General features: G+C 36.4%; 1 protein-coding gene across 1 annotated transcript in view; it reads right to left on the bottom strand.

Annotated features, from left to right (window-relative positions):
• TRAK1 (trafficking kinesin protein 1) overlaps positions 1–24,640 on the bottom strand; it is a 166,563-nt gene that overhangs the window by 26,208 nt on the left and 115,715 nt on the right. The window contains 11 exon segments of the mRNA XM_074272180.1: positions 2,716–2,941; positions 2,943–3,033; positions 4,151–4,387; positions 6,011–6,087; positions 9,968–10,105; positions 10,824–10,898; positions 13,531–13,661; positions 14,996–15,074; positions 18,268–18,376; positions 19,953–20,053; positions 21,216–21,332. Coding sequence (XP_074128281.1) covers positions 2,716–2,941; positions 2,943–3,033; positions 4,151–4,387; positions 6,011–6,087; positions 9,968–10,105; positions 10,824–10,898; positions 13,531–13,661; positions 14,996–15,074; positions 18,268–18,376; positions 19,953–20,053; positions 21,216–21,332 — 1,381 coding nt within the window.

Raw genomic sequence — 24,640 nt, 5'->3', positions numbered from 1 at the left:
CAGAGACAGAGACAGAGACAGAGACAGAGACAGAGACAGAGAGAGAGAGAGAGAGAGAGAGAGAGAGAGAGAGAGAGAGAGAGAGAGAGAAATTGAAGATTGTTGATATCAAAACTAGCTACAAACAGCAAGTCTGGTACTAATGGTCTAAAACACACAGGCTATCATTATGCTGATATGACTTCTCAGACACTCAGTGGAAATCAGGGGGATCTTCCAAATTAAAACTTTTCAGATATAAAAAAGGAAAGAGGAATACAAAGCTGCGATAGACCTGATAAAACTGCCAAGCTAATTAGTTAAGCTACATCAGAGGAATCTCTAAGAATCATCCACAGACTAGACTAGTATGATAATACTTGACTCTAGACTGCCAGGGAATTCTGTTTCAATCAGGGATAGAGTAAGTGGCATGAAATTCATCTTGTGATCCACCTCTCCTTTCCTGTTAATTTGCCTTAAATCTCTTACCCAACACTCATTCCCAGACTATATGAGATGAAAGGAGGTCAGAGAGTCATAATTTAAACTTAGAATAGGCGTTTGAGAAAAATAAGGTAAAGATAAACTTGTATAATTGGTATAAAAAAATTTAACCTATTTCAAAGAAGGAAATGTTTGAGTTTATATGTTATATGTTTGAGTTTAAACAATAAATCCAAAGGATATAGCCTTATAGGGTCCTAAATGGATGAACAATGCAATTAAGGAAAAGGAAAGACAAGTGAAATGGTAAAGCTAACTTAAAACAATCACCTCCTGAGAAAAGGAAAGGAAAAGAAAGGCTGATAGAAAGATTATGGAAATAAAAGATTTTATTGAAAGGGAGAAAAAAAAAGACAAAATTGGAGGCTAGAAACAATCACAAAGTTTGCAAGTAACAAACAACTTAAATCAAAGTGGGCCATCCTATTCCCAAAGTGCTAGAAGGCACCTAAATGAAATGATATTCTAAGAGAACTGATTTGCTTAACTCTAAAGACTTGTTTCAAGGGGTTGTTTTTTTTCCTAGTTTTTCATTGAGGGGTGGAAGAGTAGAGAAAATAGATACTTGTAAATTGAAAAAAAATTAGTTAAAAAATTTTAATGAGAACAGAAAACTCTATTATGAGAAAAGGCAGAGTCAGTCCAATGGCGTGCATTGAGCGCAGCATTTGGAGGGCAGGAAGACACTTTCTAAAATTGTTATTGTGCTTCAAATTTTGATTGTTATGGGAAAGTACTACACATCTTTGGTGAGATCAACATGCAGACAAATTATATGACAAAAACAAATGATTCTGGTGAGAAAATGGAGTAAAAGATCATAAAAGAACACACATAATTCTTCAAAGGGAAGTGAGGTTGAGATATCACTATTTCAAAAAAAGAAAAAAATAGGCTGGACATGATGGCACATAATTGCAATCCCATCCATTGAGCAGTCTGAAGCTGGAGGATCTCTTCCAGGAGCTCTCCACTGCTCTGATCAAGTTTCTACATCAATAAAGTGAGCCCCTGAAATCGGGGGTCACCATGTTACATAAGGAGAAGTAAACCAGCCCATGTCAAAAATGGAGCTGGTCAAGGCTCCTCCATTGGTAGTGGTTTAAAAATATTGAGCAATGGGACAGCTAGGTGGTGCAGTGGAGGGAGCATCAGCACTGAAGTCAGGAGGACTTGAGTTCAAATCTGTCCTCAGACACTTAAACACTTCCTGGCTGTGTGACCCCGGGCAAGTCACTTAATCCCAATTGCCTCAGCCAAAACAAAAACAAAACAAAACAAAACAAAAAAAAACCAAACTTGAGCAGCTCCTGCATATCCAGCCTACCAGATAAGGTAGGATAGTTGAATCGCAAAAAAGGGGGGAAAAAAGGAGAAAGAATAAATAAAGTTAAGTTTTTTTTTTTTTTTTTTTTTCAAATTCAGTCACCAGCAGTGCTCCTGAAACAGGAATTATTAGTAAGCACTGGAAGAGACTTATTCAATGGAGTAAAGTAAAAGAGATACTTTCATTAAAACATTGTTTCCTATTTTCCGTGCTATAGAAGCCCATTATCTTTGAGATATACATACATACATATATATATATATATATGTATATATATATATATATACATATACACACACACACACATATATATATATATATATATATATATATATATATATATATATATATATATATATATATATTTGTATATCTCCAGCCAAACTACACAGTGCTCATTCTGAGAGAGGATATTTGAGCAAATAAATCATTTTCACTTGGTCAATGAAGATGTGGTCTAAATTAATTGCTTTTGAAACCATATTTAGGGAATCAAAGCTGGAGATAAATTTTCTGCTCTTTCCCAAATTCTAAGCATAATCTAATGCATTTATGAACTCCTAAAAAGTTTCATTACATTTCAGAAACATGAAAAAAAAAGAAATAAGGGGAAAAATTTAATTGATTTCAATTGAAAAATTAAATTTGGACTGAATTGTTTTTGAGCCCTTAAAACACAGTTGGCCTTCAGGGAAGATTTTTTTTTTTTAAATTTCAACAATAAATGTCTAAAGTTTATGGTGCTAAGTTACTCTAATGGATTTCAAACCAGCAACGGGGGTGACTATCTTTAAAGTAAAAGGAGTATGCATTGCAGAGATTTCCCGATTTTCGATGGTGGATTAAGGACCAGAGAGAGTCACCAAGAATCACTGAGAGAGGCCGAGGCCCTTTGTTATCACCTTCTAAGGGTTTCACAATCTGGAGTTTCTCGGGCAGGTAGGAACGGCTGCTATATGACATGCCAGAAAACCCAGTGAATTCTGAGAATCTCGAGTGGGTGCCGAGGGACATGATGCTTTCAGTTGGGGTAAGGGAACCACTGTGAAGCTCGCCCTTCTCTGCCAATTCCCGTAGCTTCCTCTCTTGCTCTTCCTCGAAGAACCTTCTTTCCGAAAGATAATTCTCCCCGTCGAAGCGACAGTCGCCGAAGGGCTATCTCCAGATCGTGGGAGCCAGGAGTCCCTGGAGTCCCAGGCTTCTTATTCTTGTCCTCATTTCTAGAAAGAAGATGATAAAGGGAGGTGGAGATGGAAGAATGAGAGAGAGAAAAATGTCCAGGGAAAGGAACTTCAACATGTATAAAGGCTGTCAATTTTTGGATCCTGTAGGAAACTCTACTCTTAGAACTTATAATTAAGAAAAGCTATTTGTCAAGAATAACAGGTTAAGTCTGAAAGATAAGACTACAGCACAAGTACATGAAAAGAAAGTTATTTAGACATGAATGCAAATAATTTACAAAATGTCTATCTGTGAAATTTATCACCTTTTGTAGAATTGAAGAAAAGTCTTTTTCAATGGGATAGAAAACATGAATATTGTTCTAACTGGCTCTTCCTGATTTTCTAAGAATTTAGCTAAATCTAGTTTCTGCAGGAAGCCTTCTCCAGGGCCTATTGGTGGTTTCTTCTCTAAGACTGCCTTTACTCTGTATGAATCCTGTATTTAGCCAATTAGTTATACAGCTTTTCTCCCATTGGAATGTTAGCTCCTTGAGGGCAGGATCTGTTTCACTTTTGACTATGTTATCTACAGCAGGCAGCATAGTGTAGTACATAATTATTCCTTTATAAATGCTTGTTGATTGATAGAACTATAGTTAGAGATAGTTTTTTCCTTCCTGAATTAAATGAGCAGAGAGATTTCTTCATCATTTAAAAAAAATAAAAATACCATTGATCAGTTGGTCTTGATCCATCATTTGGCCCAAAAAAGGTTTGTCCAAGTTAAACCTATGTTAGAGGACATTTGCCCACTCAAACTAGATCAGCAGGCACATGGGGTAGCTCCTAGAACTGATTTCAACTGCTGAATTCAAGTCAAAGATTTGAATTTGAAAAGTGACTTTGCTACTTACTACCTCTCTAGCCTCAGACAAGTCCCTAATCTACTCTAAGCGCAGGTTTTTTCTTTTCAAAATCAAGGAATAGGACAAGATGACATGGAAGTTCTCTCTATAGTTCTAGTTCCAGGATCACCTCAAGCAAAAATGTCATAAACTGACTAACTAACGAGAGCGGGTAACAGCAGTGTCCATATCTGACCAATTCACATGCTCAGAGACATAACCCAAAATCTTCCAAAGACCAAAATGGCACGCCGAGCCTCACTGACCCCATGTCTGATGACTCTGTTTCCAGGATGATGCTGTTGGTCTTATTGTCAATCATGATGTTGGTGATATCGCCCCCATAGAGGCTAGACCTTGGTGTGCTGACACAGCTGGAGATGATGGAGTTCATGGCTGAAGACTGGTTGGAGCCTGGGATGTTCATGGGTGATGGGGTAAGGGACCGCTGCTTGACTACTTGATTCATGTTTCTCACAGCCTCAAAGACGCGTTTCTGATGGCTAGAGAGAAATAGGTACAATTTGTATGAAAGGGCAAAAAAACAAGCACCAGTGGGGGGGCCAGAATCTAGGAAAAATGACACTTGAGACTATTAACTCAGTCACCTTCAAAATATGAATACCAAGCAATGAGCTATTCCACACCCTATAAATATTTTTTGAGTATATGGCATTTATCAAGAAGCTAAAAACCTCTAGTTTCACTTATAATCCTTCCCAGTGAAATTATTTACAGGGCAGCCTATGAAGGCACAACACTAAACCTGGAGTTAGAAAGACCCAAATTCAAAGCCGGGTAACTAGCTATGTGACTCTGGGCAAGTCATTTCATGCATCTGACTTTCTTCATCTGTAAAATGGGACTTATATAGCATCCACCTCCACGAGTTGTTGTGGGGCTCAAATATATTATTTGCAAAGCATCTGGAAAAGTGCTACATAAAGGCTTGCTACTATTTCTGCTGAAATGAAGGTCCTAAATATCTAGTCTGTGCCAAAAAGAAATAAAGCAAAATACAATAACACCTCATATTTCTAATCAACACTTTAAATACATGCCTTTTTAAGCTGAGCGGCTTTTCAAGTGGCTCTGATGCTTTAAATGAGCAATTTATCAAAAGGTAGGAACCATGCCAAACAAGGACAGGTATTTCCAAGTGAAGAATGATTCATTTTTCAATTTGTTTTAAAGCAGAAAAAAAGAGCACTTGTATTAAAATGACTTCAACAAGCATATGAGAGAAAGCCTGGGCCAGCCTCTGTAAAAGCTTTTCCTTTCCAATAACAACAGCCGTGGAAGATAGACTCTTCATGTAAATGTAGAACTTTAGAATCATTTCACATATGCTATATTCAATGGAGCCTTATGATGACTCCACAACAGAGGCCATAAGTACGAGTTATTACCATATTCCTTTTCTAAGATAGGAAAATGAGGTTCAGATATGTTAAGGGACTTGGCCAAGATCACAGAGTTAGGAAAGTTGTTCTGGGTATTTTAGTGCATAAGGAGAAAGAAAGGTTCTTCACTTTTTTGGGTTTGGCAAACTATTAAAAGCTGTGAACCCCTTCCTCCTTTTTGGAAGGATATTTTTAAATACTCAAAATACCCTAAATAATACTCAATATTGAATATTCAATAAATATTCAAAATAAAAGGATCACAAAGGAAACAAAATATATTGAAATAATTATTAAAATAAAAAAGATGTTTGTGGAACCCAAAGTAAGAACTATGAGGACATCTTCATAAATATCACATCAGTGTTTATAACTCCAGTTATTAAAAAAAAAAGGAAAAAAAGAATATTCCAACCAACTTTCATGGAGAAAGCTAATAAAGTAAAGGGAAGCCAATTCTAATCACATCCCTTAAATAACTCCCTCTTCTTATTTTTTCTTTTAAAATATTAAGAAATATTAGGAAACCTTGCTCTCCATTTTTCAGGTAGGCTGAATCCAAGATCCTCACCATGGGATTAGTGTTCCCTACTGCCCTTAATCTGGGAGGGAAGCATTGTTGTTAAGAATTGCTGGTCTCCTGAACTGTCTCTAGTCACTAGCAGCTAATGGTCAGTGAGTCAGTCATGATGGGCATTAGAAGGAAATCTGTTGGGCCATTACGTTATGTCAGGAGATTCAGGTTCTTCCATCTGTAGCTCCTTTCTCATTGATCCTTCTATCTCAGCAGCCAAGGAGTCCTAGGCAAAGCCGAAAGAAATCCAAATGAGTGTTTTACATTTAAGACAATTGAGTAACTGGAAACTTATCTCTTGATGGCCTCAGCAAAGAGGGAGGTAGCTAGGATACTGCTCATATGATTCACATAAATAGTACAATTTAGGAGGAACTTACACAAGAAACAAAATCTTTTCTTTTTTTTTTGGTAGAGAATCAGTTAAGGGATAGAATCAAGGATTTCCTATACGTGGAGAACTTTTGGTTAGCAGTGAACTGACTTGAGCAGTGTCACAGACCAACAGTCATCAAAAGCAAAGCTGGAACCTTGACTCAGAAGTGAGCTCTCTACCCACTGGATTCTCTGCCTATCTCTTAAACAAACTTAACAAACAAACAAACAAACAAAATCTAGTGACTTCTTCATAGTCACAAAACAGATGGAAAGGACCTGCAAGATGTTATAGTCATAGATTAAGAGATATCCAATTGAGAAGAAATTGGTAGTAAGTTTTTTTGGTTTCATTTTGAGACCAGATAGCCCCATCTCACCCAGTCTGGATGAACAGTAGCCACTCACTGGGCTAATAACACTACAGATTGGCATGGATATTTTGACCTGCTCCATTTCTCTTTAGTCAGCTAGTAGGAGGTGGTCATACTGATGTTGGACTTCATATGAATACCTGATTGCCTTTAGAGCCATTGCAGCTCAGAGATCCCAAGAGAGATCCATGTTTCCCCTTCCCCAGGAAGCATTATTGAGTGGCTATTACCTGGCAATAGTGAGTTTTAAATGACACTTAAAGAACTTTAACCATCTTCTTACATTTTTAAAATTAAATTTTCATGGACTAGCAAACCTACCACAAAAATGACTGAGAATGGAAATGGCAAAGTGTGGAAGATGGAGTATGCCTGAAAAGATGTCAGTAAAACTGTGAGTTTTTGTTTTAAACTGTTAATCTTCAAAAAAGTCAATTCATCAGGTCATATTAGACAACACTGCTCTTAGTTATTCTGATATAATTTTTCAAATGAGGTAATACATATAAAGTGTTCAGCAAACCTTAAAATGGTACATAGCTAATATTACAAGTTCTGCCAAACCTCAAAAGAACCAAGAGTTTCCTGGTTAGGAAGCACTACAGAGAACAACCCATCCATGATCTCTAAGATGGGATTTACTTATGAGTTGCTATAGCCAAAGAAAAAACTCCCCACTTATTGTAAGACTTTTCAGGGGTCAAGCTCTTCCCAAAGTAGCTCTTCTGGTCTTCAAACCATAAACCATTACTCGACCTGCATGGAAAGGCTTTCTAGGTTGATGAAACTCCTACTAATGCTGGCACCCCAATGGCACATCCTCTGGGAAGTCGGGGTCTCAGCATGTGACTTATAGTATATGAAAAAGATAAATCTAGGACAGCAATTCTTATGAAAAATATGGAGCAGCTAGCTTGACTGCTCAGAAACAAGTCAGGCATGAGTGGCTCTGTCTCCCAAAACGAATTCTCCTTAGCCAAAGGTTTCTGCCAGAAAGCAGTAAAATAATTAGCCCAGGCTGCATTTTTATAACATTTAGCACTTGGCAAGTTCTTCCTCCTTCCAAAAGAGCTCTTTGATTTTATTTTAAAGAGCATGTTGTGACTTATAAACAAGAGAACTGGCTGCTGAAAGAGGATGTTGTAAAAGACACAAAATGCCATCTATTAATCAAATCTGCCACGACTGTTCTCACAAGTATCATTGCCTTTGCACCCTGACTAAAATGGAGATTATACCTTGCACAACGCACATTGTCCAAAAGTGAATTCAAATAAATTTCCCTTTCCAACCCTCTCTACCTCAGGCTCATCTGAAACTGCACTTTTTATAAGAAAGTCCTTCTAAATGTTAGTGCCTTTCCTTAGTTGATTATCTCCAATTTATCTTGGATATATCTTGCTTATATATAGTTGTTTGCATGTTGTCTCCTCTGTTAAGACTGTGAGCTATCTTTTGCCTCTTTTTGCATCTCTGGCACTTAGCACGATGCCTGGCAAATAGTAGGCACTTAATATGTGCTGAATTGCTGCTTTGACAGATGTATGTCAAGGTAGGCAAAAAACTAGTTTCCAAGAAATAGCTGTTACATGAGGCAGCTAAGTGGCACTATAGTGCACGGAGCACTGGGTCTGGAGGCAGGAAGCCTCATCTTCCCAAGATCAAATCTAACCTCATGTGTGAACCTGAGGAAGTCACTTAATGCTATCTGCCTCAGTTTCCCCATCTGTAAAATGAACTGGAGAAGGAAATGGGAAACCATTCCAGTAACTTTGCCAAAAAAATCCCAAATGGGATCACAGAGTCAGACACGACGTCTCTCTAGTCTGTTCCTTCCTACTTATAACTAAAGCCAATAATTCTCTCCTATGTATGCTTTTAAGATATTAACTCCTCCAATAAATGATCAACATCTTAGAGAAAAATACTTCTTTTCAGTCATATAAAGTAGTATAGACCCATAATTTTAAATCCTAAAATAAATGAGCCCAGAACTACAGGCAGGAAAAAGTAAAGAAATAACTTCAAAGTGCCCAATTATGAAGGCCATTTAATCTAAATCACACCTGAACTTCTCTTGACAATATCCATCCAATCATTTCTTGAAGACTTCTAGTGAGGAGGAATCCATTGCTTTCCTCAGGAGACCCATTCTACTTTTAGATTCCACTTAATTTTTTTCTTCCTGACATTAAGTCTAAACTTTTGAAACTTTCACTTAGTTCTATCTTCCTGGGGGAAAATGTGACATATCTATTCCCAGTTCCACTTGGCAACTTTTTAAATATGTGAAGAGAGCTATCAAGTCCTCTCTTCTCCTGACTAAATAGCCTTAAGTTCCTTCAATTAAATCTCATCCAGCATGAGATCAGGAACCCTTGCCTCAAAGCGCAGGGGTGGAGATTAGACCATGACTTCACTGGCATTGGGAACTCCCAGGTGAGGACATACTCTTTGTCCTCTAATTTATAATCTTAGAGAGGTGCCTAGAGCACAAGTTATTTAACTTGTCTCCAAGGTCAACCAGCCAGTATAGGGCAGAGGTAGAACACAGATATCCTTGGCTTCAAGGCCAAAAATACTGTCCACTAAGCCACGCTCTCTTTGTTCATTTCATACAAGAATAAAAAACATAAACCAACACTGGTTTTTTTTTTTTTTTTCCTTTCCCCAAATCCCTGACCCTGAATAATAACAGAGCATTATTACTAGAACTTATAAATACCCAAGGAAGTAGTAAGTATTTCCAGGCTATTGACAACACTTTTTTTAGGTGCTCAAAGCACTTTTATCCTGTTAATGTCAAGCTAAGTAACCAAATAAGCGCTGAATCTGCAAGGGTTTTCCATTCCCTTTTAATTCAATCAGAAGTGGTACAGTGGAGATTATAGATGGAAACCCAAAAGAAGAAACACAATCAACTTTCCTAGGTCAATTAACAACGAGTCCTCAGATCTACCCAGATGTGACTCATCCACAGTAAACTTATCTCCTGCTTTTCTATAAACTTACTTCCCTTTGGGTGGCAAAGTCCAGGGTTAAGTCCAAAATGGCTAAAGCTGAATTCAGGTTTCCTAAAGATCATAGATTCTATATATTCTGGTAATTTTTTTCTCCAAGGGAAGAGATGTGCGAAATATTCTCTCCCACAAGGACATTTAAACTCTTACAGAAGTCATGTGGTTTCTATGCCATCTGAAGCCCAAGTCAATGTAAATTCCCTCTATTCATTAAAGAGATTTCTCTTACTTTCTTTAGGAAAACCCTGAAGTGTAATGGTGTTTAAAAAAAAAAAAAAAAAAAAAAAAAAACGAAAAGGCCTGCTATATGTTATAGATCAGGTCAGATGCTGCTCACCATAGGAAAGAGGCCCAGGGAGTGATAACGTCGGGAGATGGTATTTGGCATGGATTTGTTGCGGAGATTTTTCAGCTCTTCCTGCGCCTCATGAAGCATTTCCATGCATTCTGCATACTTGTCCTCCAGCTCCCGCAGCTGGAAGAAATTCAGAAAGATCCCAGAAGATTGCTTCATCCTCTTGCAATAAACATTCCAAAAATGGAAATGCCAAAGCTACTGCTTCATTTCCTCAATAAAGAGTCCAGTATAATAAACCCATCACCAATATCTGCAGAACTGAGCCCAGTTACCTTAAAAGTCTTCCTTTCCTGAAAAATCCTTTTATTTTTCGATTTATTTTCTTCTGGGACAATGGGAAAGATTACAAAAATATCACCTAAAAACGTGACGCCAGCCATGAAAGGCTGAAATATCTTGAAAGGTTAGAATGACAGTTATTATGTATGGGACTACCTGCCATCTAGGGGAGAGGGTAGGGGGAAAGAGGGGAAAAGTTGGAACAGAAGGTTTTGCAAGGGTCAATGTTGAAAAATTACTCATGCATAGATTTTGTCAATAAAAAGCTATAATAATAAATTTTTAAAAAGGAATGACAAGTTATTATAATTTTTAAATTTCCTTATTTTAGATTAATTTAAGCCACACTACTGTAAATGAGGCTGGAATTAAATGATTCATATGAAGTAATAGAGAGAGGCATTATATGGCTGGGCATAAAATCAAACCGAGGTCATAAATTATTTTATGACCTGAAAGAAACTTCTAAAGGGGGTGGCTAAAATGAACAGAAGGACTAAGATACAAAAAAGTAAACAAACTCCAATCCCAATTGACAGGAAGCTATTATCTATACCTCGGCTGTAAGTTGTCTCTGGGCATCTTTAGCAGCCCCCAAATGTTGGACGAGCTCCTCATTTTCAACAGCACACTGAAACACAGTAAAGAAAATGTATTTTCTAAGTTAAGGTTCAGCTTCTATTAAATTATAAACTCCTTGAGGACAGGCCCTGTCTTTTGCCTGTTTTTGTATCCTTGGGTTTAATGTATAATGCTTGGTATGTTTTAAGAGCCTGAAATGAAAAGCTTACTAGTTGACTGAATCTTCATTTTCCTCTCAGTTAATTTATTACAACTCTCTTCTCTAGGAAAAAAATATTTCAATTGTTAATGATTTTTCCCTAACATAGGAAATTCAAAGAACTTCTCTTAATTCTGTGAAATAAACATTCATACCCCTCTAATCTCAAGACCAAAAGTACTGTTCCTAGGTAGCACCAGAATATATCTGTCAAAGGCACCAAGAGACTCACAAGAAACTCTAAATTGTTTTTGATACTTCAGATTCAGTTTCAATCAACTAATAAGCTTTATGTCCATATATACTTGACACTGTGTGATACAAAGATGTATATATAGATATCTATATACATATAAATGTAAATATATGTATATATATGATATAAAACAGTCCTTATTCTTGAGAGCATAATCTGTCAGAGTATCATGTACATCTTTTATAAAAATGTTCTTTAATAAACCTGAAAAAATTAAATATTGATTTGGATAGGGCATAAGTAGGAGACCTCAGTTTATTTATTTCCTTTGAACCAACATCCTTTGTAAGGTCTCCTATTAACATTAAATATTTCAGATTAATAATAAAAAAGAATACTGAAAGCAAAAGATAATATCTTATCCTTTGGACAGATTATACTTGCCGCATTCATTCAAATGAACCGTTACAAAATCTTCCTTAGAAGCCCAACGGCTTCCTAAAGGTGGAAGGTCTTTAGAGTCTAGTCCAATTTCCTCATTTTACAAATGAAAGGTTTCAGTTTTTCCATGACCATATGTGTCAGAAGGCATGGAGAAGAATAGGACAAAACACAAAGGTGACCATGTACTCCCAGAGGAAATCTGCCCATTAATGAGATCACAGAACCACCTGAGGCTCTAGGAAATTCTGTGGCTTAAGTGAAACATGAGATATTCTTGTTAGAAGAGACCTCTGTACTGTGCAAAGTAACTGCAACATTGAGCCATGATTAACTATGCTAGACCTAGCTCTGCTCAATCATATGGTGATCTCAGATAATTCCAAAAAGACTCAGGATGGAGAATGCCATCCACATCCAGAGAAAGAACTATGGAGTCTGAATGCAGATGGAAACACTCTATTTTCACTTTTTTGTTGTTTGTTGTTTTGGGGGATTTTTCCCTCCCTTTTGATCTGAATCTTCTTTCACAACATGACTAATATGGAAATTTCATATATATAAGCTATATCAGGTTTCTTGCTGTCTTGGGGGGAGAAGGAAAAGGGAGAAAAATTTGGAATGATGAATGCTGAAAACTATCTATATGTAATTAGAAAAAGTGAAAGAAAGAATAAGAAAAACAAAAAGGAGGGAGAAGAACACAGAGAGGAGAAAGAGCAAGGAGAAAGAGGAGAAAGAGAAAAAGGAGGAGAAGGAAAAGGAGAAAGAGAAAGAGGAGATAGAAAAAGAAAAGGAAAAGGAAAAGAAGAAGGAAGAGAAGAAGAGGAGGAAGAGGAGGAGGAGAAGGAGATTTCTGATGATATCCAATACAATTTGGATCTTTACGGGGCTTTCCCCTTGGTTGGCTCTCCTCTGTGTTGAAGCAATCAATTCCACTTTTGGACAGCCTTAACTATTAGAAAACCTGGTTGTATCATAAGCCTAAATTCGTTTCTCCACAGCCTCTATCCCTTCTATCACACATCTTTCACAAATAATGATTTGGTTTTGACTATCATGATGAGATAGAAGATGAAGAGATATGAATATATCTCTAGTTTTTTCAATAATCTCTGTTCAAAATGTCAAGACAGTGCTTTAAAAAAAATCAAAATACAACTAAATGCTGTACAATTATAATGCCCAATCTGACTCAAGAAAAGCACCCCACTCCAGCAAAGGCAGGAGATTTAACATATAAAATATTATATAAACTGCAAGAAGCTGTCACTGTGTTGATTACTTGTGCTCAACCACCTTCCTTATTTCTTGATTATAATGGAAGGTTTACTGAGTGGATAGGGGGACATGGGGATATGTGGAAATGATTTCAATGTAAACAGGAAAAGTATCAACAATCCCCCCCCAAGAGGACCTGGTTTTGAATTTTGGGCCAAAATTACTGGGCAATTTTGGAAAGTCACATAAGGTCCTCTCCAGTTCTAAATATTAAGATGCACTCCAGTTCTAAATATTAAGATTATTTATTTCTAGAGTTTTCTGCAGAAGCATCCCAAAAAGCTCAGTGCCATTTTAAGCTTTAGTCGTTTTTCCCCCAAAGGTGTGGAGCTCTCTGGATAGACCACTGGCCCTGGAGCTGAGATCCTACCTCTGATGCTCTGACTTTACAGCCATATCTCCCTTAATCTCCTCTGTTTCCTCAATGCTAAAAATGAGAGAGTTGGATTAGAGGCTTCTGAGATCTCTTCCAACAAGGATTTTAAGAAGACAGCTGGGAAATGCAAAACTAATGGGCAATGACTGCCTTCCAACCCAGAAACAAATGGAACCCCAAGATCTTACAGCTTTAGCCTTCTTCTGCAGATCGACTATTTGAGAGAGAAGATGGGTGATTTCTTCTTGTTGCCGGGACGCGTCCTCAGTCTTCTTAGCTAACTCTTCTGAGATACTGGCAATCTGGACATTAGCATCCCCTGAGAGAGCACACAAAGGCAATGACAGAAGAGTTTGGAAGAGCAAAATCTGCAGTGTCTGTTGTTCAGTCGTTTTCAGTAATGTTTCACTTTTTGTGGACCCCCCCCCATTTGGGGTTTTCTTGGCAGAGACACTGGAATAGTTTTCCATCTCCTTCTCCAACTAATTTTCAGATGGGAAACTGAGGCAAACAGTGTTAAATGACTGGCCTAGGGTCACACAGTTAAGTATATGAATCCAACTCATCATCATCATGGAACTTCAAGTCCATTTCTCTATCAACTATCACATCTGGCCAATTCATTCGGTCAGCTTCATTTTCCACCATTATAATCTCTAATGTACAATGACATAGAATTTCAAGTTTTATGAGACTCTCAAGAGGCAGACATTACTTAAAGGGTCCACTTTTAAAATTTACTTTAAAACTACAATATAATAAAGAGGAAGGAAAAAGAGAGAAAGAAGAGAAGAAGGTAAATTTACTTGCCATTTGACACTGGGCAAATTATTTAACCTGTTTATCTCAGTTCCTCAACTATAAAATGTGGAGGATAAGAGTACATTAACACTCAGGGTTGTTGTGAGAATCAAAGGAAGATATCTGTAAAGCACTCAGTACAGTACCTGCCAAAAGTAGATTCAAAGTAAGTACTACTGTCACTATCATCCTTATTATTATTATTATTATTATTATTATTATTATTATTATTACAACATCTAATTTCCTAGGCGTCTTTAAAATCTGTATAAAAAGTCGTGCTTTCTAGTCATTAGACATGGGCAGGACTTTTCACAGATTCTTTTAATACCTTGCTGATCTGATCTACACATTCCACTTACCTTCTTATCTAATCGGAAAAACTTGTGAAAATAAAAGTTGATATAATATTTGTTTTTCAAGGGTAAAAGTTCTGACATTTTATGAACCAAATTGCTTGTAAGTACAGCTTTCACACATTTTCCCAGGCAGGTCTCTATGCTTATCCTATTCATATTCCATTTAACTATTCAACAGTTCCAGAAGAAATATGATATTATAATTAAATAAGAAAAAATAAAGGGCAATAAAACTGATCACCTAATAAACAGATATTCACTCATTCACTTCTCACAAATTCTCCATAAATAATTATTAGAAATAAGCAAATTAATAGACTGCCTTCCTTATTATTTGTTAATTTTATTTCCCAAGGGAATAGGCAAATTCTAATGTATTTTAGGAATGGAAGCAGAAGGCAATAAGAAGATGCAAAGGGAAAATGTCTGCTTTAATGTATGAAGTGTGGCAGATGTCAAGGGGGGAAGGAATAAGGCAGAAAAAAGGACATACTCAGCTCTTTGACACAATCATTAACAAGCTGTTGTTCCTTTTCCTCATAAGTGATTGTTTCAGTCTTCAGTTGGCAGGCCTGTACGAAATGGAATCACAAATTCCACGGTTATGACGTAGCTGCTCACTGTTGCGCAGTTTGTCAAACATAGATATACAAAACTACCAACAAGGGGACTCTTTGATCAAACCTCTGGCTACCATCTTTAGCAGCATATTTGAGAAAGGCTCCTCTACAACAGTTCTATAACCATGGATCCCTTTACATTAAAAAGCCAACAAAACTCCTCTCTTCCCCCTCCACCAAAGGTGAATGCATCACAAAGATACTTTTATTGAATGCAAAACAGATAATCAAATTGTACTGCTAGGAGTCAACAAGTTAAACTAGGGTACAAGTTAAAATGGAGCTTTGGGAACATCCAATCCACCCTCCTTCACTTAGAGATAAGGGGACTGAAGTGAGGAGAGTGATAAACAATTTGGCCAAGGTCACATATCTACTAAACAGTAGCACTGCAATTTGAACATGGATGTCCTGGTCCCAAATTCTATGCTCTTTTACAGTGTACCAACGATATGAAATAGATAACCTAGTTATATAGTCTCATCTCATTTTAAAAATTATTTTTATATAGTCTCATCTCAGATATATGTCTTTACTGAAATTAGATACAATTCAGATCTGAATTCATAGGCAGGAGAAAAGTGTCTTAAAACATTTCTTCTCAAAGTCAGGGATTTACTTCCTTTTTGTCTTTGCCTTTCTGGCACCTAATGGTCCCTGACACAAAGTAGGTGTTGATTAATGGTTACTGACTGAAAATTCTTAGTGATGTGATCAGCATGAAGTCTGCACCCAATTCTAGCCATATCTTAATCATTAAGAGAACATTTGTCCCCGTAGGTTCGTATCCAAGTAGATGATATTCATACAAATCTGTTTTTAAAATTCCCAATGCAAATACAATCATATACAGAATGTCTAATTCCACATAAGAGAATTCAAGAAATTATCAGTTAAACTTTTAGAAATAAATCCTACTGAAGTATGGAACTTAAGTCTTTGGCCAGAAAACCTTTTTGACAATACTTTATTTTGTTTTTGCTCTATACTTGCCATATTATGACAGAGTATATGCTAACATAGTCTAATAATGTTATATATTATGTTATATTATATTACAGTATCATCACAGCACTCTGTACTTGTTATGTTATAAAATAGTACATATTAAAATAGTAAAATAATATACCTTATGTTATATTATGCTATATTATATTACATTGTATAATGTAAGGCTTCCTAAACTTTTCCACTCACAACTACTTTTTACCCATGAAATTTTTACACAACCTCAGATTGTGCAAGTATGCAAAATATGTATACAGATCAAATATTTACTGACAATAAATCATAATTTCATGATCCCCACATTCAGTTACGAGACCCTATATGGGGTCACAACCCACAACTTGAGAAGCTTTGCTATAACACATCATTATAGTGCTCTGTACTTGTCATATTTTATTATTCATTGCTCTTCAAGTTGTATCATCAACTCATCAAGACTTTGTCTATCCTTTCCTCCCTTCTCCTGCCACCAAAACTTTTCAGCTTCCTTTTGTGGTCTTTTCCCATTAGCACAAGAGCTCTTTGAGAACAATCATGGCCTAACTTTCTGCTTAGATTCATAGCATTTAGCAGACTAATCACTGAATGAATGCTTATTGATCTGTTTATATGTTATACTCTTTTGTGTTTATTTCTCTACTGGATTCTAAATTACTTAGAGGCAGACACTAGAGGGCAGATTAAAAAAAAAGATTCATTTTTTCATGTTTCTAAACCAAATATCTAAGAGGTAATAAAAGAATGTAGAATTTGCCTTTCCCTCCACTAAGAAATGAATATGCTTTCTATCCGGCTCTCAAGCTCATGACTTATGCTACAATCTAATGTAGTTATTCCCTTGTAGAAAGGCATATGAATTGGTTGCAATTAGCATTTTCATAGAATTGTTTTTATATCTACATAATTATATATACATAGCTATGTATTAATTTCATATTTATATTGTACATAATTTTATATGGACTTCTTGTCTCCTCTGTTGTGAGTAGGAATTAATTTTCTTCTTTGTACTTGTATCCAAAACTCCTATCTCAGTAACTGGCACATAGTAGGATCTTAATAAATATTTCATCAACGGATTGTCCAGAAATGCATATTACATTTTCTCACATGGGGTCCATCTTCATGAGTTTCTGTGACTGAAAAAAAAGCATCACCTGGTCGCAATTTTGTGGTGATGAATCTCTCTGAACTTACCTGGATGACCCTGGCAAAGTGTCTCAACCTCTCAATCTCAGATTTCTCATCTATAAAATAGAGATAACAGTACCTGCTTTTTCTGTCTCACAAGATTATTTTAAGTTTCAAAAGAGATAATGGATGGAGAATGCCTTATACATTGTAAAGTATCAAATAAATACAATCCAATCAGGATTTAGTAAACAGTTATTATGTGGGAGGCACATTTGTGAGCCATTTTCATACTCAAGAAGACGTGGGTACAAGCCCTTCCTCTAATACAGTTTGTGTGACTTTGAGAAAATCCCTCAATCTCTCAGCATCCTAAGAAATACTCTAATATTATAAACAGCAAATAATTGCCAATGATAAAGTTGTTTCCTCACTGGTAACTCCCATTTTTTAAAAAAAGGACAGAGCACCATATTAGACACTGGGGATATAAAGACAATTTTTAAAAAATAAAATAAAAATTGCCACAATCCATGCCATCAAGGAACCTACTTTCTACTGTGTGGGATGGGAGGCACACACAAGCGAATTTGAGGAAGGAGATAAATAGCATAACAACTCAAGGAAACAGCAATGGCTTCCTGTAAGAGGTATCAGGGATTATTAGCAAGACTTCACCTTGAACAAAAAAATCACATGGATTCATCTATCCCTCAGCCACTACTCAGGTCTTTCTGGTTGCCCAGGATTTTCAAGAATTTATGATCTACTAAAAGCTTTCAAGAACCTAGGGGCTGAGTCTGAGGTTAATAACCACAGATGATATTATTAATGATATGTTCAAGGTGACTATTACCCTTAGTCATGTTTAAATGACTTTTTGAGATCTGGGTTAGTAGCTACGTACAAGATCACTGATGGTATTGGTAGGGTATTTGCTCTCCCAAGATAAGGAAAGTAGAGCTACCACCCTTCTGAAAGGAGATAAGGAGAGGAAGGACTTCACCTCTGATCTAAGTACAACATTCTCTTCTTCAAGATCTTTTAGTTTCTTTTGAAGAGAATCCAAATGAAAATAGTTCTGGACGGAGGATGAAGATTCATTTCTCTTCAACCTGGTTTAGGGGGAAAAATAGAAATAATGTAATTACCACATTGTGATAATTAATGAATACAATGACTACAGAGAAGCATGGAAGACTTAACACAAACTGATTCAAAATAAAGGAAGCAAAATCAGGAAAATAATATACATAATGAATATGACCATAAAACAATGGAATTTCTTTATCAACCAATTATAGACCAAGCTTAAATCTGTCTTCAAATAATTAACAGAAAAAGGTACCTCCTGCATCTTCCTTGCCAAGCTGGGGAACTAAGGTATGCAATCATAAGATGTGAGGTTTGGTGTTTTTTGGATTTTTTAAATATTGGCTAATTTTGCTGAACTTTTTTTTTAATGGGAGATGGTTCTGTGAGTGGGATGGTTGAGAGAGAGGTCATGATGTAAGACAGTAGTGAAAATGTATTGGCAGATGAAATTATGAAAAGTAATTTATGGGGGGAGGAGTATTAATTTTCTGTTCACCTATATTCTTTCTCATGATCTCAGCAAACAGCAAGGAGAGTTCTATTACTGGAAAGGTGAAGGGAACAAGTTTTTATTAAGCATCGACTATGTACTAGGCACTGTACCTTTACAAATATTATCTACAGTAATCTTCAGGTATAAAAATAATGATTCCTTTACTATTCATAAATCAATACAATTTTTACTTTCAGGTTTGTAAACCTCCATATTTAAGCCTCACTATTTCCCTCCTTCCTATAGTTGTAATTCAGCTGGGCTTCATTAATATAGTTAATGCACTGAGACTCCCATAACCTGAAGCAAGCAATTCAGCAATTACCTAGAGTAATCAAGGGTTTTTCTGCCAAGAGATCAGGTGGACAGATTAAAACCCGGACTATGGTCCTGAGGGGCAGCCAAGCCATCTCTAAGATGCCTTACCACACAGCGATTTCTAGGATCTAATTATTTAGCATCAGGTGGCATTCACTCATGGCCTAGGTTTGCTCAATTTTGCAGGATTACTCCACAGTGGCAAGGAAACATTGAATTGTACATTGAAGAGCTGGCTTTGGTGTCCACAAGACACATATTAGCCATGTGACCATGAAGAAGTCCAATAACCTCTCAGAACATTCCCCAAAACTCTAAGTTAAGGAACAAGATCCTATCTGAAGTGGGACACAGTTTATTCACTTAGAGTTCCCTATATTAATGAAATCATAGGTCCAGGACAAAAGCCCAAATTCATATTTAACATTTTTACTAAAACATCCTATCCCTTAGAAAAGAGAATCAACTATCTACTTTATAGCTTTAATTTCACATTCCCCAGCCCCAATATTAAAGTAATCTAATCAAAGAATCATAAGTAGAGCTTTCAGAGATCATCTAATCTAGCCCCCTCATCTTACAGGTAAGGAAACTGAAATCCAGCAAGGTTTTGCAGGTACAAGATTTAAACTCAGGTTCTATGACTAGATTTCACCAAATGCCCACCATCAATCCTTCAGCCTGAAATAAGTCTTTCACTAATATATTTGATTTTGCCCCATTTCCCTAAAAGTATCAAAGGCAAATTGTCAGCTTTGTGTTCCAGGATCAGGATGGCAACTTACGGGGTTGAGCAGACAGATTCAGGCTCACTCTCTTCGGCAGCACTGGTGTAGAATTGAAGCAGTTCATCCTTCATAGACAATTCATGACGCAATTGAGACACCTGAAATAAAGAGAGGTATCACAGGTTTCATTCAGTTTGTAGGAGAGGTGCTTTAAGGGCCAAATCCCATAGATGCTCACATTTTCCATGTTATCCTAAACCTCCCCAATAGTCATTTATTATTTGTCAAAAGCAATAGTCTTACCTACATACAATTGATCCCATATTTAATATGTGCCCTTCCCTATACTAAGCATTGGGATACACAGAACAGAAACGGTCTTTGACCTCAAGGAGCTTACATGAAAGAAGCAATAGTCTAATTATAATTATCCCTTCCACATTGTGGGGGATCAAGGGTATGGTTCTCCCACGATCAGGAAAATCTCTAAAATTATTTGGCCCTCCCTTCATACTGGAGAAAAAGTCTGAATTATTATAGTATTAAAAGATAAAATACATTGCTATTATACAATATTATACATATTTCTAAACTTTTTCTGTGTTGTCTTCTGGCCTTGGGGTGTGATTTGTGGCTTCTGTAAAACTCCCCCAAAATTTCCATTTAATTTCTTATGCCAACCGGCAATTTGCCAAAATCACAGTAGGGAAAGTTGTGATCTAGAAGGCTTAATTGCAAATATATTCAAGATAAATACACAATAGATGTAAGGTGGAGAGGAAGGTCCTAAAAGCCGGGGGAACCAGGAAAGGCCTTCAGCAGGAGTACCAGGAGTACAAACAAGCCACTTTAACAACTAACGAATTTCATGGAGAGAAAGTTGGTCTCATATAAGACAGACCAAACTGTCTGAGTTTATCTTTGCTTGCATTAATAATATTATTGGAAGGGGGCATAAAAAGGCAATGGTAGATTTTGACATACAGCTAGGTCCCATTGAGTGGGAATAACTAATCTTTGAAGTGGCTGTATGTGTTTGAATTCATGGTATATGAAGTTGTAAAATACAATCACTGTTTCCAGACCAATGGAAATATGGAAGGTCAATTCGATAACGTGGTCACAAGTTGAAAATCTACCACTGACCAATCAATGCATAAACATTCATTAAGTGACTACTGTGTACTAGATACTTGCCTAGGTGCTGTGGATATACATGCAAAGGTGAGAAAGTCTTTGCCCTCAAGTAGCTTATAGTCTACCATAATACTATGATATCCAACCATATATCTGGAGGCTTTCCATTCTTGAGGGCCTTACCTCCTCCCTGATATGATCTACTTGTTCCTCAAGCAGTTCATTCCTCTCGGTCAGAGTTTTGTTCTTCTTCAACAACGACTGGCCAATCCGAGCAGCTAATTCTAAATCCCGCTCTTTCTGTTGAGACAAAAGGGAAAGAGAATGTGATGTAACATCCTTGCCCTCATTTAGTCATCAGCGTTGAATCCTCCCCAAGTGCCCCCCTCCCATTTCAGAATAGATTTTTATGGAAGCACAGGAAAAAAAAATTCTATGTTAAAATAGCAACTGATTATTCACTGTTCGTTTATATTATTCAATACCCCCCAAATAGATCCCTACACATAATACAGAAAAGCTGTCATTTATCTGTCTACCTGAAGCATAAGAATGAAAGGAAGGTCTTGAGAGCAACTGGAAAGTCTATTTTTGTTATTAAAGATGAGATTTCTGCTAATAACAATATATGGGAGATAAGTGTTTATACAGTATAGAGTTGTTTTATTTTTCCTTGAACAAATCCAGAGTGTTCCAGCAAGAGAGACAAACTAAGATAAAGACATGGACTAAGGATATAAGGGAGGATGCTATACTAAAATTTTGGTCTATAAAGTTCTGACTGTATTCTTTCTTCTTTGGGACTGAAATGTCCACAGGGAACCTAAGAATTTTGTGTTTAACTGAAAGTCATTAGATTTTATGTTCCAGGAAATGTTTAAAATGAAAATATTAAAATTAAATGGTAAGGCTATAGTATCAGTTCAAATAACAATTGTTAAGAATATACAATTACATTTTTGAGGCTCACATAGCCAGTGTTAGCCCAAGAGATTGCAAAGGAATATATTTAATTTTATAAAGCCACCAGGAACTTTACAGGAAGGCTGTCATTAATACAAGCAGCTGCCTGAATACTAATGTCCAATTGACAGATACCATTATAGAAGGGAACTCAAGCCCACCCTATCACAATTGCATTCTGGGAATACTATGGCAGGACTTAGAAGAATCAGTCAATCAACAACCTTATAACTTATCAGACACAATGTTAAGCACTACAGAAACAACAAAATGCAAAATAGGTCCTGTCCTCAAAGTGCTTACATTCTAATGGCAGAGACAACTTAGGCATAAATTGCCAGACACACAATAGACACAGAAAAAGATGTTTAGAAGCATGGTGGGCAGTAAACTAGGAGAGATAAATTGACAAAACTCCAGAATTCACTTTTAGTTTATCCGCAGTCACACAGCAATTTTTAAATAAGAAAAATGACAGCTCCCTGAGGAAGGCAGAAGCATTTATTTTAGTGCTTTACTAATTCTCAACTGACTGATATGCTCCCAGGGTAAAACAATTAAGTAATGGGAAAATGCCACCAACCGCAACCTCCTACAAAGGTCTTACTCAATGGCAGTAGCATGGAGACGACAGCAGGTCATCAATTCAGACAGACCTTGACAAGCTGGAATGACTTTAACTACAGGCTGGGCAATAGATTGGATCTCGGCTATCTCCCCAATGAAATAAAAGGGACTCCAGGTGATAAAGGAAAGAAAATAAACATTTATTAAATGTCTACTATGTACCAAATCCTTAAAAATATCTCATTTTATTTGGCTTGGGTAAAATGTTTTGGATCCAGCTACTGGGGAAAGAGATAAAAATATAAAATGGTCCTCAGGCTCCCACTTCCATAACTAAAGGTAGTAAAGTAGAAGAAAGGGGGACAGAATCATTTAAAAATTAAATGGTTTTTAAACCTATGTACATCAGGAATTTAAATTAATCTTGACATTTTTAATGCATAAGCTTTGAGCAATGGATCACTGAGACAGCATTTTGGGGAAGAACTGGCTCATGCCCATGAAAATTTCCTTACTTTACATGAAAATAAGAAACAAGGAAATTGCTCCTGTTTTTGAATCTAGAGGTTCTCTCCCCAAAAAATGAATAAAAATGTTAGCACAGCTGGCTTCATTGTGTATGAGAGAATAAAAGATGTGATGAACAAAAAATAATACAGGCCATTTATAAAAATGATCATAGGATCAGAGATCTAGGGAGAAAGGGACATTTATTGCACAAACCACTCATTATGAAGTTAAGGAAAGTGAGATAAGGAAAACCCAGGGAGGTTAAGGGGTCATGTAGGCAGTAAGCACTGAGGGCAGAATTTCAGACTAGGACCACTGCATTGTAAAGGCAGAAATCCTTCTATTGTGTTCAGGTTGTTGGGTCTGTCCATCCTAGAAGATGAAGCAGAAAGTCTGAAGAAAATGACAAGATCCTAAACACACTCTGATACTTGGTGACTTTCATGCTAGGAGAAGAGTGATGAAAAATTCAGGGGGAAACTTGGTTTAATATTTAAGAAATGAGAGGCTGCAAAGACTTACAGATTACTTGGCAGACTCACAACCCTGTATCATAACACTTGTGAAGAAGTGAGTTAAAAGGTATTGGATCCACCAAATAATTAAAATGGTAATAATTTGACAGAAAAGAAACAGATGATTAAGGATACAGCACTAATTCTGGAATCAACTGTCTATAAATAGTCAAATTACTGAATGGAAAGGACGGAAGTCAATGCAAATAACAAATTAGAAGAATGTCTGAAGATGACAAGAATTCATATGCAATTGATCACAAGAACTCCCACTTGGTGTACTTAAATACAAAAAAAAGCTACTGACTCTAAAATTTGTTTCTATTTTGTCCATTTATGCTTCCTTTATTTTTTTTTAAGTGAAAAAGATGACAATTCTCTTTGGGGGCTTTAGCCACTGATTGTAGTGGCCTTTGCCAAATCTGAATTTGAATTTTATGCTCCTAGCATAAAAATAATCATTTTTTAAAATATTCAATATAAAATTGTATTAACCATTTGTTTTTATCTGTATCAGTTTCCTCAGTTACACAATGTCTATAATAATAGCACCTGCCTCATAAGATTATTGTGAGGAACAAAAGAAATCACATTTGAAAAGTACTCAGCACAGTGCTCGACTCACAGCAGGCACTAAATAAATATTGTATTTTCTATCCTCCTCCGAAAGATTATATGCATATCATAAAACAAGAACAGTACAACAAACAGGAATGATGTAGAAGTGGGCTGACATTTTCACAATGATCTATATTCAATTGTAATGAGAACAGAACCAAGTAATTTGGTCTCTATCATCTGGTATGTTATTGTAGAACAAAGTGGTAATAGAATCTTAAAGGATTAAATCAGAAAAAGCAGCAAAACCTAATCAAAGTAAGAAAGAACAAAACTATCTCTGTGTTGCATGACACTCAGTATTAAAGGTACACAGATCAATCTGAAAATACCTCAAAGAGGAGAAGTTTCTCCCAAAGTTAAAAATAAAAAAAAAATCACAAGTCATTTTTGCTTTTTTTTTTAAAGGTGGCCCAAAAAAGACATCAACAACTA

The sequence above is a fragment of the Sminthopsis crassicaudata genome, chromosome 5 (assembly GCF_048593235.1).
Source record: "Sminthopsis crassicaudata isolate SCR6 chromosome 5, ASM4859323v1, whole genome shotgun sequence".
Classification (NCBI taxonomy): domain Eukaryota; kingdom Metazoa; phylum Chordata; class Mammalia; order Dasyuromorphia; family Dasyuridae; genus Sminthopsis; species Sminthopsis crassicaudata.
Note: the sequence above shows the minus strand (reverse complement) of the source record. Positions and strands in the feature narration are given on the sequence as shown.